The sequence below is a fragment of the Neopsephotus bourkii genome, unplaced genomic scaffold, assembly GCF_033783945.1.
Source record: "Neopsephotus bourkii isolate Nb327-2 ecotype Australia unplaced genomic scaffold, CSIRO-AGI_Nbou_v1 NB_860, whole genome shotgun sequence".
Classification (NCBI taxonomy): Eukaryota; Metazoa; Chordata; class Aves; order Psittaciformes; family Psittacidae; genus Neopsephotus; species Neopsephotus bourkii.
The window spans coordinates 2,770,171-2,786,362 of NW_026901356.1; the positions used below are offsets into that span (position 1 = coordinate 2,770,171).

Consider the following 16,192-nt stretch of genomic DNA (forward strand, 5'->3'; position numbering starts at 1 on the left):
GCTGTTTGTAAGTCTTAATTGATGTCACCAGCAGTAATTAGAAAAGAGCTGGAACAAATGAAAGGCCTTTGGGTTTTCTTCTATTTTATCTATATCTACTCTGGTAGTCTCAAGCTGTGCAACACAGGCAACTGCAAGCAGGGAAAATATAGTATGATTAGAGATCTAATTGTGATTCATGTGGGGCTGCCTCTTGTAGGGGTAATGCCAGCAAAACTCCCTTACAGTCACTATTGCAAGAAATCAAAAACTGTTCCATATACAGTGTTGATAGAGCTCTGTTCTCTTGTATTTGGGGGGGAAAAAGCTGTCTTAATTGGGATCAGTGGTAATTTAATAATGAAAAAGAAGTAGTGCTAAATTATAAATGCATGTGGTGGGCTATTTTTATAAACAGTCCTATTTGAGATACTACTCTGTAATGTCCCACTGAGTAACTCTGCAGTCATTAGCGGTGTCTGTTGCCACTGGCTATTGTTTCTCCAGAGTACTTTATCTGAATGCGAGATGACAACTTGGTGTGCAAGAGAGTAACGTGTTACTGTACTCTGGTGGGGGATGCAAGACAAATGTGTAAGAGGCTGATTCTAGTCAGTTAGAAAGGGCTTCTGAAAGACAACCAGTTCTTGAACACTAATACTACGGGTTGATGTCTAACCCTTACTCTTCAGTAGTTACTTTTTTTAGTTCTTGGTTTCAATTGAAGGCTTCTGGTTATAAAGGCACTTTTTTTGGGAAAAGTGGCTTAACTCGCACTTTAAAACGTGGGGGTGGAAAGGCAGTTTCTTGATCATCTTTTGAAGTTACTTATGCATGGGTTGCCTTTTCAGCAGAGGTATGTTCCCTTTTTCTACATATTCCACCATTACTGTTAAGAGGATCTGTTTTCTATCTTTAAAATGAGGTCTTGTCTATGGCCCTTGCCTGCTGGAGTGCAAACTCTTAATTACAGATAGCGGTGCACTGTGCAGTCACTGGGTTGGCTTTGGTGCGAAGCATGATTTTGGGCTACGGAAATGCAGGCTGTGGGGAAGAGCCTGGCACCAGGTGATGTTCGGGAGCATTCTGATAGGCACAGCATCAGAGGCTTACGTAACAGTACCTGAGATGGAAGTTAGAAGGGACTGATGGTCACAGTGTGCGGTGGGTAAGGTGTCTGTAAGTGAATATGCGCTAGCAGGACAGCAACAGAAAGCCGGGGCTGCTTTCCCTGGTTGCTGGGTGGATTTAACCTAAGAAGGGCAAGGTGGTAGGAGCAGACACCTATTTGTCTGTGCTAGAGCCTGGCTGGAGGCTGCAGACGTGCAGCCCTTGTTCTGGCCCAGAGGTGACTGCTAGGAGTCAGGGTTCCTGAAGCAGATGCAAGCCCCCCACTCCCCTCACAACGCACCCTAACCAACGCACTGAGCCTCTGGCCCCACGCTGAGGGGTACCCCCCCCCCAACATCGACGCACGGAGGGGCGGTGATTGCTCGCCTCGCCCCGCCCCCGCGCGGAGGGACGGGGAGGCGCCGGGCCAGGCCCTGGGCAGCCGCTGGGGCCGAGCCTAGCGGCGGCGGCCGGCAGGGAGGGTGGGGTCGGCCGCCCGCTCCGTTACAGCCGGGGGCCGCGGCTCCTCCGAGCGGCGGTAAGGAGGCGGTGGCGGCGGCGTGGCGTGCCCCGGGTGGCTGCGCCGTCCTGAAGCGGCGGTGGGCAGGCCGCCGTTAGGCCTGGAGGGGGGAGAGGGCCCTGGGCTCAGCGCGGGCGGGGGCTGCTGCTGGGGCCTGTTCGCTGGAGTGCAGTGCAGTGCAGTGCAGTGCAGGCAGAAGGAGGCTGTCGCCTCCCCGGCGTTGCTGTGCCCCGGCCGTTCGGCGTGCGGGCAAACACATCCGGACTGCGCGCCGGGGCCCGTTTTTCGTGTGGCAGCTGTGGGTGGAGCTGCTGCCAGCCCCCAGCCGGGCAGTGCGGGGAGAGGGCCGAGCCCTGTGCAGGAAAATGGGTGCCCGGCCCTGGGTAGGGTGAGGGGCTGGGAGGTTAACACTGCTGCGGGGGTTTCCTGACGGTGCCTTCCTTGAGAGCGAGCCTGCCGATAGCCCGGGTCTTGGATGGCCGTGCACGGAGGAAGCTGTAGGTAGGGGAAATGGTAGAAGTCCACAAGCATCCCTTTGAATGTGTAAGATGGACAGAGGAGCTGAGATGCAGCTTGCCTTATGGTGGATTGTGAGGGAAAGTAGGTTGTGTTGTGGTGGGAGAACAGAAGGCAGGGAAAAGAGTTAAGTGTTGGAATCAAGCTTGAAGAAAAGTGGCCTTCAGGGTGCATGTGCTTGGCCTGAAGGTAAGGGAGTTATCAGGTCTCGTACGAGGCAGATGAGTGGAGCTGCTTCAGTCTTGTGTGTGCTCCACGTGAAGTTTGTTTAATATCGGTGTGCCTCGGATGATTTGAGGACCTTTGACGAAAACAACCTGTGGAAATATTTTGTTTAAATTTTAATTTGTTGGGTTTTCTCTTGCACTGCTGTTTTTATTAAAAATAAAGCACTGAGCAGTGGACTTTGTTCTGTTTCAGAATTGTTTCTGTGAAAGAAGAGATGATGATCATGCTTTTAGAACAGGCATTGTCAAGCTTACTTACCCAGTGGAAAGAGGATGTGTTCTAGGTGTGTTCCAGCAAATAACAGTAGTAGTCCAGCAGAAAAGAGCAATTATTACAGACTAGGCAGCTAAGCCAACAAGTGTGCCTGTTTCACGTCATCTCTGAGCAGTCATTTGGTAGAACAGTCCAGCAGTTCTCGTACCCACTTTCCACAGCTGAAGCAGGACTCTTTTCTTAAATAAATGGCAATTAAATGAAGTTGTTGGGTTTGAGACTGTAGCTCTTGGTCTGCCACCTTATGGAATGTGATACTTGAGGATGTAGCCTGCATGGTAGGAATCGTGTCCTGGTGGGCAAAGCAGGGAGTAGTAATCATGGGACTGATTATTGTCTTGTTCTTATCAATTACCTTCTGAGAGTCCTCAAACAACTTAACGCATGACTCGATCTCCCCTCTGTAAGGTAGGTATATACCTTTGTAAGGGCAGTGAGGATAAAGTACAGTTTGAAACTGCAAGGCACTGTGAAGTGTCATGTGCATTAAAGACCTAAGTGGGTCTTAGTTGAGCCATCTTTGTGCTTCAGGTTTTGACTTCAGGAGGATGCTTTGTGGAAGAGAACGGATAGGAACAACCCTCCAGTATGGTTGAATGAATATGGAAGGTTTTATGGTAATGCTTTTATTCTAGTCAAATTCAACAGCACATTTCCTTCCTCTGTTTAACGAGTCGTATCTTACATTTTCTATTGCAGCTACTGCTTTGATCTTTTCTGTTAACTGCTCCTTTATTAACAGAGCTTCTTCCTGTCTTGCTGCTAGAGCATCTGCAGTAACAGACCTCTTGTCTGCTAGACTGGAGATTCACTTCTCCTGGAGCACATCAGTGGTTTCCCACTTGCATGCTGCATTGGGTGCCTTGTGTTACACCTAGCTGGAGGATCTCCCTGCCTTAGTTAAAAAGTGACAGTGACAAGTTGTCACTTGTCCCAGTTGGGATTGCCTGCCTTTGTGAAGAGGGATGATCAAGCATTTGGAGCAGAGACATCAGTGACCGTTCCAGCTAGAGGTGCGGCTGATATATGGTTCTGACAACACCTGTACTGATGTCTTCGTTTTCCTGTGTAATTCATCCCATGCTTTATATCCCATGCTGTTTTCTTTTCTGAAGTAGAGCTCACCCGGTTCTGTGGACAAGCGTCGCGTATTGTTGTGTATCTCATGCAAGATGATGATCCTGAGTCATTGCTGTAGAATAAAACCATTTCTTATGTGCACTGAGCTTTCCAGCTGTCTTCTAGAATCACATCGGTGCAATCAATTTAAGCACTGATGGAGCAGGGTTACTTATTACAGCTCTTCTATGAAATGGAAAGAACCTGTTGCTTGCTTATGCGGCATCCTCCTCAGTGTAGTCTTTGGAGTTGCAAGTATTTTTAACTCTCTTGCTGAGAGCTTGTTTCTTTCAATTTGGAAAGTGGGAATGGTGGGATCCTGGGTGAAAGAGGACAGTGGTGGCTTTCCAGGAGCTTTCCTTTTTTATTTGAAAGGCACACTCTTCCTGACTTCGCCCTTCACAGGACATGAAGGTTATTTAATTCAGCTGGAGACATTGTATGCTCTCTCAACAGATTCTGTAAAACTGAAGTCTGAAACTGTTAGCTTCCTGTAGGATGGAGAGTTTTCAATGGGAAGATGTGCAAATTATGTCCTTCAGAGGGAAAGCTGGATGTGAAATAAGTGACGATAATGAACAGTGAGACATGCTTTTTTAATGGTCATTTTTGCGGTGTAACTTTGGGTACACTGCTGGTATCTGTGATGTAATAGAAATATTCAATATCTAATGTTTAATAAATACTTAAAATACTATAGCTATGTACCTTACTGTTGCAATGTGGTGTTTGTTTGCTTTTTAAATGCATAAATTGTGATTCTTGCATGGAATGAAAACATGGGAGTAGAATTCCGCATTAATTAAACTCCAGTTCTTTTCCTGCTTCTTAACGCTTTTGGGTGGCTCAGAGTGAAAACTTCCAAGTTACGAGCTGCTGGGGCAGACCATAGTCCAGGGGTCTGTTGCAGTCAGGCAGGTTTGTCATTTTGTGTTGGAAAAGTATCTGGCATAATCTTTTTGTAAGACGTATTTCTAATAGTATTTTTTCAGTAATTTCATAAGCACTGCTAAGAAAGAAAATCACTTTCTCATCTGTATGCATTATGGCAAGGGAACAGTTTCAGACTTTTGAGAACTTGTGGGAATGGAGATTAGTAAATGGTAGTTGTACTGGAAGCATCTCATTTTGTGTAAGATGGGAAGTGAGTCATCAAGTCCAGGTCCCCTACCATTATGGGAATGACATAATGTAATTCCTCATGAGAATTCTTTCATTCTTCGTTTTTTCTTAATCAAGGGAAATCCTGGTGATATTTCCCCACTCAGCCCTGTCAGAAAATGCTTATTCATTCCCTTTTTCATCTTCTTTTCTTTTTCTGAAAAGAGCCAACTGAAAATGTCTCAGAATCCTGACAAGCCACCATCAAGCAAAGAAAAGTCGAGTGATTTGGGGGATGGTCAAGAGGAGAGCTTGGACAACCCGGATCAATCTGTCAGAAAAAGAATACGACAGAGTGCTTTAGGATCACACAGAGATGATACGCCAAAGTGTAAGCAGAACTGCTTTATGAAAATGACTTTGAAACTTTCCAACACCTTTCCCCCCATTTTTAGTACTTAACTGTACACAATAGCCATGTTATTCTGAGCCATGTATACCATTGCATGTCTGCACTCATGGAAGGGATAAGCACAACTCCAGTGTGTTCCAGCTAAACTGCCACCGCTGTTTGCATTATCAGCTGAACCTTCTGGATTGGTGGAGCAGCCTCTGCTTCTACTGCAGGGCAAGAGAAGCTGTTACCAACAAAGTTATGTCCTGTTATCCCTCTCATAACGCAAACAGAAAGTTGTACATTTAGTCCTAATATGACTTCTAGTGTCAAGCAGGACTGCATACTTTAAATTTATTCCTAAGTCATATTTGTCATTCAGCTTTTGACATGAGGAGCTGGATGCAATATGGTTACCAATTATTTCTAGCAAATCTGTAGATAAAAGTAAGAGAAAGTTTTCTGGTCCCAGGGATTCAATTCAAAGAGGCAGAGTTGCTCAGATAACTACCTGAGAGTTACTGTAGAGAGTGTCTCAGCAGGAAATATTTATTGCATTCCTTTTATTAATAGTCTTCATTACTACTTGAGGTTTAGTGTTGTGGTTTAGTGCTATGTTACACAGAGATGTTCTGAGGGAGTTTATGTTCTTGTGACTTACTGGCTGCCTGACAGGAAACGAGTTGTATGTGTGGAGAGATGCTATGAACACAGGAAAGTAAAATGCACAGCACAGTCTTGCACTGCACTGTACCACAAAGTAATCATGGGTCTCTCCCCTTTTGTAAGGGAGCAGATACAATAAGAGGATGAAGTAACGATTTAAGAGCATTCTTTGATAAATTAAAGAGGCTTAGCTTTTAGTGCATCCTCTGCTAGGGTGACATCATTTGGCAGTCTGACAAGAGCACTCCCATTCAGCTCTGAACTTTGTTGTCCTGCTAGTTCTCAGGATATCCAAGGATAATCCTTGCTGTGTTTCCAGAGTCACTGTGGAAGATTAAGCTGCAAGTTGAAGGAAATAAGGGTTTGGGAGGGCTGCACAAAATGAGCAAGATATGAATGAAAAAATACACATTGGAGCCTCACAGTATATACTTGGAACAGCTCCGAGTGGCAGACAAGTGATGGACAGTTACTCTTACAGGATCTTTTCTATGTTACTAGCTTAAGTCCAGTCAAATTGGATTAGCAAATGAGGCTGTCATGATAGTTTGCCTAAAACATACCTCAGTGAACCCAGCCTATGAAGATCCCTGGTTGGTTTCTTCCATATTGTGAATTAGCATGTTGCTCCTATGCCAGGACTCTAGTTGAAGTGAATGAACTATGGAAAGGAACTGATCTATTAGGGCAATTCTGCTGTGGCTCTTTCCCCTGTCCTGCTCCACCAGATGTTTTCTGTGAAAGCCGAGGTGAACTTTTCCATTCTTGTCTGCATCACCTGAGGACACCAAGGCTTTAACCTTTTCCTTTTCCTCAAACACCTGGACCTGGGAAGAGCTACGGTGCTTCTCCTGACATTTGGCAAGGCATCGAAGGGCACCCCCACACCCTGCTTCACTGATGCTAGGGGAAACCTTTACCACAAAAAATCAGCAGCAACAGGTTTCGGTTGGCTTCAGTGGGGATGGGATTACCCCCTTAACCAGCATGGCCTACACCCCTGGCACCTTCTCTGCCTTTGTGTCACTTCCTGCACTACCGCCATGTCATTAGTGCCCCCGGAGGATGTTGTATACTCCAGAATGGAGCCATAATTCCCAGTGCATATTAAGTTTCCTGAAGCTGTCCCTGTCCCTCTTCTACCTTTTAGATTTGTACAGTCAGCCACTACCTTTGTTTCCTGCCTAATGAAAACTGACTTCTTTTTTTTTCCAGGTCTAGAGCTTCCTCCTACTTGCTTTTATGCCCCAGGGCCCAATTTGCAGTTGCTTGCTCATCCTTGTCTGTCCCAAATGCCTGCCAAAGGAAAAGGTCTTAGGCAATGGTGCTGGGACTAGGTCTTGATGTCCTTATTGTTTGGACCATGGCTTCTGGAGGGAAAAGAAAGAAAGAGTCTGGAGAAGTGCCTGTTGCACTGGAAGTAGTGAGAATAATTAGCTACTAGTGTGTTATTGCTTAATGTTAATGGTCGTTTGTTTGCTGACTGCTTTAGAGATGAAGTCACTTCCTTGAAAAATGTAACATTGAAATGGCAACATCAGCACAATAACTGAGGAAACAGTGGGTGAAAATGCTAGTGTTTTTAATGATTTCTTCCTACGCTATGGAAGAAGATGCTAAGGTACTATTAAGCAGTCCTGAAGAAGTGGGGGTTTGGGTATGGGGATTTTGGGGGGTTGTTTTTTAAAATATCTTGGTAGAACTTGGAAGCAATTGATATATTGAGCCTAGAATATCAACTGGGGTTCACTCCTTTGTTTTCTGTAGTACTCCAAACTCTGTTATCCCCAGCTGGGAAGGGAAGGAAAGGAGAATCTTCAAGTGTCCCTCTGTACTGTAAAGAAGGTGGAAAGGGTCCGAAAGTGTTAGCAGACTTTTATCCATACAGTTTTATGTAACTATCTGACACTTTCATTTACGTTGCAGCTAGTCCTCCTCAGCCTGTGTCAATAGAGGAGCTCATGGAAACAGCTAAGGGAGTAACCAACATGGCATTAGCACACGAAATTGTTGTAAATGGAGACTTCCAGATAAAGCCAGCTGAATTACCAGAACACAGGTAAGATTGCTACCAAATAGATACATAAATGAAATTTGCATTTGTAAAACTACAGAACAGCTCTTAGTGGATCAGGTACAGGCTCTGGCTAGTATCTTAGTATCAAGGAGAAGGTGGTAATCATGCTGTTCTGCTTCCCCAGAAACGTGTGCTTGTGAAAGGAGTAACTGTTTGGGCACAAATCCCAGGGTACTGGGGTTTCTGTCAGTGTCCCCTTGTCTCTGGAGTCTGAGACTGCAGTCTTCTCAGTACTCAAGTCTAGCTGCAGATGCAGGTGGTGCTCTCAGCATTTTTGAAGCTTTCACCACCTGTGGCAGTTAAGATGAAATTGTGAACATTTTAGCTTTTTTTGTCAGTTTCTCCAGGGATTTTTTGGGAAGAGATTCCTGTGTTTTATTAGGTTAGTCCTTGCTCATTTTAAGTTTGAAGTCTTTCCTTCTCTGTCTGACCCACAGTAATTCTGTCGCCTGCTGAAAGGGAAAACAGAAGCTGCGTGGATGTCTGGTCACATACTAGCCTAGTGTAGCTGACCCAGTCCTGTCTACAGAGCCTTTGTGTGCTGTTCTTTTCTTTTCACACACAGAGGGATCTGGCTGACCATGTTTCCTGGGTTGATTTGTGAGAGTGAGTGCACGTTTCATGGATGGATCTTGGTCTACATTGAAACCAGTGTTGCCTGTAGGTGTCTGCATGTGAGAGAGAGGCCCCAGAGCACGTTGCCTTCATGGGTGCTGCAGAAGAATATGATGCAGGTGGATCTTAGAAGACTGGCATTGCTTGTCCTCTATAGAAGTCAGTCATTCTGAGACAAAAGGTCTGATGCCCATCTCCACCAAAATATGGTGACGGTGGTTCTCATGAACATCAGTAATGAGGATGTTGCTTGGAACTTGAATTGTCCCTGCCTGAAAAGGCAGTAATGGGAACATTCTCATCTTCCTTTCTCGCCTGGACTGTTGCTGTCTTTCCAGTGTGCCACTGCTGTTTTATTAATGGCTGTGGACTGCTAAACAATAGTAACCAAAGAAAATGTGCTCATGCTATCAAATACACTGAACCTCATGGCCCCAGCAGGAATTGCCTTTCAGTAAGAATCATAGAATAGTTAGGGTTGGAAAGGACCTTAAGATCATCAAGTTCCAACCCCCCTGCCATGAGCAGGGACACCTCACACTAAACCATATCACCCAAGGCCTCATCCAACCTGGTCTTGAACACTGCCAGGGATGGAGCATTCACAACCTCCCTGGGCAACCTATTCCAGTGCCTCACCACCCTAACAGGAAAGAATTTCCTTCTTATATCCAATCTAAACTTCCCCTGTTTAAGTTTTAACCCATTACCCCTTGTTCTGTCACTACAGTCCCTAATGAGGAGTCCATCCCCAGCATCCCTATAAGCCCCCTTCAGATACTGGAAGGCTGCTTTGAGGTCTCCACACAGCCTTCTCTTCTCCAGGCTGAACAGCTCCAACTTTCTCAGCCTATCTTCATACAGGAGGTGCTCCAGTCCCCTGATCATCCTCATGGCCCTCCTCTGGACTTGTTCCAACAGTTCCATGTCCTTTTTATGTTGAGGACACCAGAACTGCACACAATACTCCAGGTGAGGTCTCACGAGAGCAGAGTAGAGGGTCAGGATCACCTCCTTCGACCTGCTGGTCACGCTCCTTTTGATGCAGCCCAGGATACGGTTGGCTTTCTGGGCTGCAAGCGCACACTGGAGCCGGCTCATGTTCATTTTCTCATTGACCAGCACCCCCAAGTCCTTCTCCACAGGGCTGCTCTGAATCTCTTCTCTGCCCAGCCTGTAGCTGTGTCTGGGATTGCTCCGACCCAGGTGTAGGACCTTGCACTTGTCATGGTTAAACTTCATGAGATTGGCATCAGCCCACCTCACAAGTGTGTCAGGGTCCCTCTGTGGTTGAATGGAGTAGATGAAGGTCTTTGCTGTATGTTCTTCACTTGTTTCAGCTTCTCAGTTGGTAGGAAATGGAATGGTGGCCTCCTCAAATGCTGAGGACAAACAGTATTTAACTGAGCCGGCACATGACGCTAGATACCTCTGTTGTCCATGAAGACTCATGTATATTTTAGAGCTCAAGTAGTGATTTGATCTCTCTTCTCAGCACTGTCTGTCAGTGTGTGCCTTGTCTGTGGTTAGACAGACTTCTGCTTTGCTGCCTTATTTGCAGGTCATGTGGCTCTATAAACTAAGAGCTCTCTTGAGTATGGAAAATATGCCTGAGGTGTGCAAAGCTCCTTCTCCCCACTCTGCCTTACCTTCTGTGTCTCAGCGTCTTTTTGTGTCACTTCCATCAGGCATTTTCTGCTTTGCAGCTGATGGCTGAGAATAAATGCTTCATCTAAAGTCCCAGTTAAGAGGGTGCTGTTGTATTCAGCGTCTGCTGCCGCTCTGTGTTCCTTCAGATGGATTTCTCATGTGAAAATGTGCTGTGGTAGTGGATAACTTTTCTGGTATGCCTCAATGGCATAAAACTGATCTCAGCATTTTTCAGAGAAGGAGGATTTTAGCGTGTTTTATTTTTTCCATCCTTTCTTGTATGTCTCAGGCTTACAGTCTCCTGCAGCTTGAATGTATGTGTAGAGACATGGTTGGAGGAGGAAGCTTGTGACTGTATTTGCAGTTGTAGATGCTGTCAGTAGAGCATATGTTGGTTGCCCTCAGAGGGCCACAGGGCGTAAAGGCCTCTGGGTGCTGCCTGAACCTCAGCTGCACAGTCAGAGCCTTGGGAACCTGCTGGGTTTTGTGAGCTTCTTCCGTGCTGAAGTTAAACTGGGTGTGACCAGGAGCCTGCTGGCTGAAAAGGAGTAACTTCCAGTGTTCTGGATTAGGAACTGGTACTGAAGCAGTAGAACAAACTGGACTGGGCCTGTATCTCGGAGTAGTTGCAGTATCTACACATTGAAATGTAGAAGCTTTTGTGTCAGGAAAGTGACTCTGTTTACTCAATGAATTTTGCTTCATAGAATTGCATTTACTTAGTGAGGCTCTTGAAAATAACAGGAATACTGGTTCTCTGGTCTTTTGAAGACAAAACTAATTTTTGTGATCTCTCTTCTTCCTGTTGTTTGATTTAGAGGTAGCATGCGCTAAATAATTGCAAGGATTTTAATTTGTAGCTAATTCTGCTTGTGTGTAAACCTTTAGTTAGGATGTAAGCCATCCCAAACCCTGTGTCCAGTTTTTCTCGCTTTTCTGCGTAACTTAAAATGACAGATCTCTTCTCTGTTGATCAGCATATATTCATTATTACACTGTGTTCATATTCTTATCTGCTGTTCTTCAGGAGCTGCAGGTTATCTTTGTCAGGTGGTGCAGAGACAAGTGTTGTTTATTAACTGGTCGTATTTACCCACAGCTTAGAGAAAAAAGTAAGAGATATTGTGCATAAAGCTTTCTGGGACTGTCTGGAAGCTCAGCTAAAGGAAGATCCACCAACTTATGACCACGCAATTAAACTACTGGGAGAAATTAAAGAGGTAAGATGATGTCATATCGAGGGAAATTACTGAACTTGAGTAGCTGCGTTGATACGAATGAGCACAGGTGGTTGAAGTTTGGCTTTCCATGAAGGACTTCCTTAATCTTTTTCACTACTGTTATCATTATCTGTGAACAGATATAAGTTGTATAACCCCAGAGGAGAAATTTGAATTTAAAAACAAATGCAAAACAATGTAAGAGGATTAAAAGGAAAGTAAAACTAGTTTTCTCATATCAGGCTTCCTTCATGTTATGACTGTAGTATCTGTACTGCAAAGTATTTACCATTTAGTAACTTCAGTATCATAAAGAGTGAGGGGAAACATTTGTGAATGGTTGGTTAAAAAAAGGAAAAAAATCCACTTGTAAAGGGCAATTAGTTTAAATAAAAAGTGGTTCAGTAACTGTTCTGATCCTTGTAGTAGTCTTTGGTGTGTAGAATTAACACACTGTTAAAAACTTTCCATTTCAGAATCTCCTGTCTTTCTTGTTGCCTGGTCACACTAGACTGAGAAACCAGATTACAGAAGTTCTTGATCTGGATTTGATAAAACAGGAGGCAGAAAATGGGGCCCTTGATATTGCTAAGTTGGTTGAATTTGTCATTGGGATGATGGGGACTCTCTGTGCTCCAGCTCGAGATGAAGAAATTAAGAAACTGAAAGATACTAATGAAATAGTTCCTCTGTTCAGGTACTTACATGGTATTGATTGGTCACATTGAGAGTGCCTTCAATAATTTTATTGGGGCTGGGGGGAGGGAGGGCTGGTCCGGTCCAGGAGGGCAACCTGCAAATCTCTGTAAGAAAATGGAGTGATAGGGAGGTAGTTGTGGGTGTGAAGGGGGGGAAATACTCCAGAGGTCTTTAACAAGGACCAGCTTTGTTCTGATGGAGTTTTTGGCTCCCATGTGTCACTGAAGGACATTTTCTTAAATGCCAAGTGCATATAAGCTGTAAGATAGCAGGTGAATGGGCAGTTTGTATTAGAATGAATAGCAACAGCAGAAGGGGGGGGTGGGGAGAGAAGCAGCATAGGAAAAAGGTGTTACTGTTCCCTAACCAGTTCCTCCTTTCCCCTCAACTGGAGCTCTCTCTCCTACCCAGAGCCTTTTGCTCTGGCACTGTGTTCTCAGCTGAATAGTCCTGCCCTCTTCTCTTCCCTTTTCCCTCTCCCCCTCCCCCCCACCCCCCAAGTTGGTAAAGTCAATTCCATGGAGGCATTTTTACAGAAGACCAAGATTTATTTCCTACTTTGAACAGAAACATGCACACACATGCCTGCTCCAGCTCTGCCCCATGTTCTTACATTGTTAAGCATCCTGTTAACATTCCCCATGCATGTTTCTGCTCTTTCCTTACAGAGTCTGTAATCAATCTTGTAAATAGTACCTCTTAAACATCTGCAGCCTTGAATAACTTTTTCTGTTTGTTTGTTTAGAGCCATTTTCTCTGTGTTAGACCTAATGAAAATGGATATGGCAAACTTCGCTATCACTAGTATTAGGCCAAAATTAATGCAGCAGTCTGCTGAGTATGAAAGAAAGAAGTTTCAGGAGTTTCTTGAGAAACGGCCAGGTATGACTTTGTTCCTTTCTTTCTTCCCCTCTGCCCTCCCAGTGAACTGCATGCTTTTGCTTGTACGTGATGAGAAGAAATCAGATTTTTCATAAGTTCTAGATTTCCTGTGGTAAATGACAGCTTGTGCCCCAAAACTATGGTTTGACAAAATCAGCCAGAACAGCAGTTCTCCACTTCATACACTGCAGTTTAGTTCCATTTCAGTACGGTATAGGGCATAAATACCTGGCATCATCTCATCTCTGATTTCCTGTAGCTGCATGATTTTAATTGTCTTAGATGTTCTGCTTAATGCAATAAGTGAAATGCATGTCAGTAACTGATATCATGGGCATTAGTAACTAATGGGATTATCTGGAAATCATTGGTGGAGAAACCTAACTTTGAAAAGGAATTTTTGTAACAAGACTTTTTTCCCACTACTCTGCAGATTCTTTAGACCTTGTCACAAGGTGGTTGCAAGAAGCAGCAGATGATCTTGTCAAGCTGAGATGTAAAATGTTGCCTCCCCACTGTAGTAGTGATGGGGCCACTGGTGGAGCTTCCGCCTTGTGCTCCACTGCTGTACAAAATCAGGCCTATCTGAACCTCCTGAAGTGGGACCATGTGAACAGGCCTTTCCCAGAAGTAGGTTATTTAACAGAAAAACACATTTCTGTGCTTGTTGTACTTTTTCTGTTTCTGGGATATAACAGAAGCTTGTTTGGATATATAGCCTTGTAACAAGTACAATATTAAAACATCCCTTGATTGAGGCCTCTTGTAGCCCTTCTAATAGGTGCTGCTTTTTCAGTATTGAAACTTAGTTGAAAATGAGGAGTTAATTCTTTTCATTTTGTTCCTGTTACTTGCCTGCTGAGCACATATTGCTCTTTTCTGTGTCTTTGTCTTGCTGACACTGGTGTGGCTAGGTGGGAAATGCAGTGTCACATCACAGCCCAGTGTGCTGACTTCACTGTGTGCTGGCTTCCTCATTCTTTGCAGACGGTGCTAATGGACCAGACCCGCTTTCAGGAAATACAGCTGGAGCTGGAGCAGTGCCTCTTGACTGGGACAGTCCTTCTGGTCACCTTCAGTGCAGCAGGCCCAGCACTCGCTGACATGCCTGGATTTGCTGAGAAAATCAAAACCATTGTCAAGGTGCTGCTGACGGGAATCCATCTGCCGTGAGTACTGAATAGTCCACACAGGCTCTGGCGTAGCTGTTCTCACCCTAGTAAATGATCAGTTTAAGCCTCTTTCTGGCTGTAGAATATGTCAGAGGAAGGGATGAGGGCATTTTATGAGCCCAGGCTGACAGTTTTTATTCAGCTTACTCAGACAGAGCCATCTTTTCTTGCTGTGTTCTTTCGTGACCTCTGAGTGCTCCTTTATTCAGTGTTTTCCTTGATGCCTTGTTGGCACAAGAGAGCACCAGCAGCTAACCATGCTTACCCTTTGTGCCAGGTCCCTCAAAAACTTGAGTGTGGTACAGTAAGATGTGTGCAGATACAGAATGATTGCTGTAGACATTATGGGTTGATGGTTGGTTTTTGCATTAGAACTGGCTGTGAGGGCAGAAGGTCAGCTCTTATTTGTGTGAATTGTTCAGGCTAGAAATCTTTAATGCTGTCTATTCTACCTCCTGGTTTTACATCTCGACTTTATTTTTCATATATATATATACATATATATAAAATATATTATTCTTTATAGTTCTGCCTTTATCTGGATTACACTTCTTCCATTATATTCGATAAATAAGGCAACTATAATTGGATATTTTTTTATCCAATAATAAAATATCCAACTGTAAAAAATATATTTTTATAGTTTATTTTCTAAAGGTGGGGAAAAAAAAGGCAACTAATTCCTGTAGTTCACTAACGTTGTGCTCCACCTTCTCCAGCTCCTTTAACCTGAAGGAATCTTTGGCTACCACGGGTGAGAAGGTGTGTGCTGAAGTTAACACCTGCCTCTCTCAGCATGGCTTCACACCGCTCTCAGCTGAGCGAGAGACTGTACTTAAAGGACAAATCCAAGCGGTGGCCAATTCGGATAACACCATATGCAAGTTAATAGGTATGCTTGGACAAAACCCCTCTGTTCTCAAGTGACCACTTGTCTGTCTGTATTACACTATTTCTAATTGACTCTCTCTTTTGAAAACAAACCAAACCCTTGGTCCAATTTTTCCAGATTCTCGAATTCAAAAGTTTCTGGAGAATTACCTTACATCTACTCACCAGAAATCATTGCCTGCTGTTCCTGGAGGACTAGGCCCTATTCAAAAAGAGCTGGAAGAGATCGCTGTCAAGTATGTTCGTCTTGTCAACTACAACAAAATGGTCTTCAGCCCTTACTATGATGCAGTCCTTGGCAAAATACTGACTAAGGAAGAATACCAACTTGCAGGGAAGTCAGAAGAATCCTAAAACCAGTTTGTATGCTACCAGTATGGTACTGTCAGCTATTTTAAATACTTGCACCAATATTTGTCTAGGAAAACAGCTTCCCATGTAAATACTGGTTCCTTTTAATTCATTAGTGATGACTGATGAGGAAAATACCTGAGATCCAAAAGGGGTTCTGAAATAAATGATGAGAGAGACATGCATTTTTCATGTAAGTATGCAGCCTTGGTGGGGGAATGTTTTGGTAGTTTTCTGGCTGCAATTTTTCAGCTGGTGCTAGGTAGGAGAAGTTTAAGAATCAAACTTTGTATTTAAGTAAGTGGCTCATTTTAGGGCATTTTACTCTAATTTACTGTGAATTTAGTGTAATTAATCCAGAGCAGATTAGCTATGGGGTGATTTGGCTTAAAAAATAAAAAAAAATCAAAAAATCTTACTTCAAAGAAGAAAGCTAAAATTCTGGATAAGAGGAACCTTAAGAGGCAAAAACAAAGCCAAACAGCACTTTATTGTAACATTATGGTTAGTGTGGTAGGCTACTAGTTTTTTCTGCATTTTACTGCATTTTTAATAGCATTTTTTTGCTGTTTACCTGCAGAAATTACACAAGACATAATATATTTTGTGTCCAGTTCTGGGCCCCTCAGTTCAAGAAGGACAGGGACCTGCTAGAGAGAGTCCAGCGCAGGGTAACTAAGATGATTAAGGGAGTGGAGCATCTCCCTTATGAGGAAAGACTGAGGGAGC

The 16,192-nt window shown here is 44.1% G+C and overlaps 1 protein-coding gene across 1 annotated transcript; it reads left to right on the plus strand.

The window, feature by feature from the left end:
- Nucleotides 1–1,579: 1,579 nt before the first annotated feature.
- TCP11L1 (t-complex 11 like 1) lies at nt 1,580–15,642 on the plus strand. The gene is made up of 10 exons (XM_061356633.1): nt 1,580–1,627; nt 5,072–5,237; nt 7,833–7,965; nt 11,348–11,468; nt 11,945–12,165; nt 12,913–13,049; nt 13,483–13,679; nt 14,037–14,218; nt 14,941–15,113; nt 15,231–15,642. The coding sequence occupies exons 2-10, from the start codon at nt 5,084–5,086 to the stop codon at nt 15,464–15,466; spliced, it is 1,554 nt and encodes a 517-aa protein (XP_061212617.1). The 5' UTR covers nt 1,580–1,627; nt 5,072–5,083; the 3' UTR covers nt 15,467–15,642.
- Nucleotides 15,643–16,192: the final 550 nt, after the last annotated feature.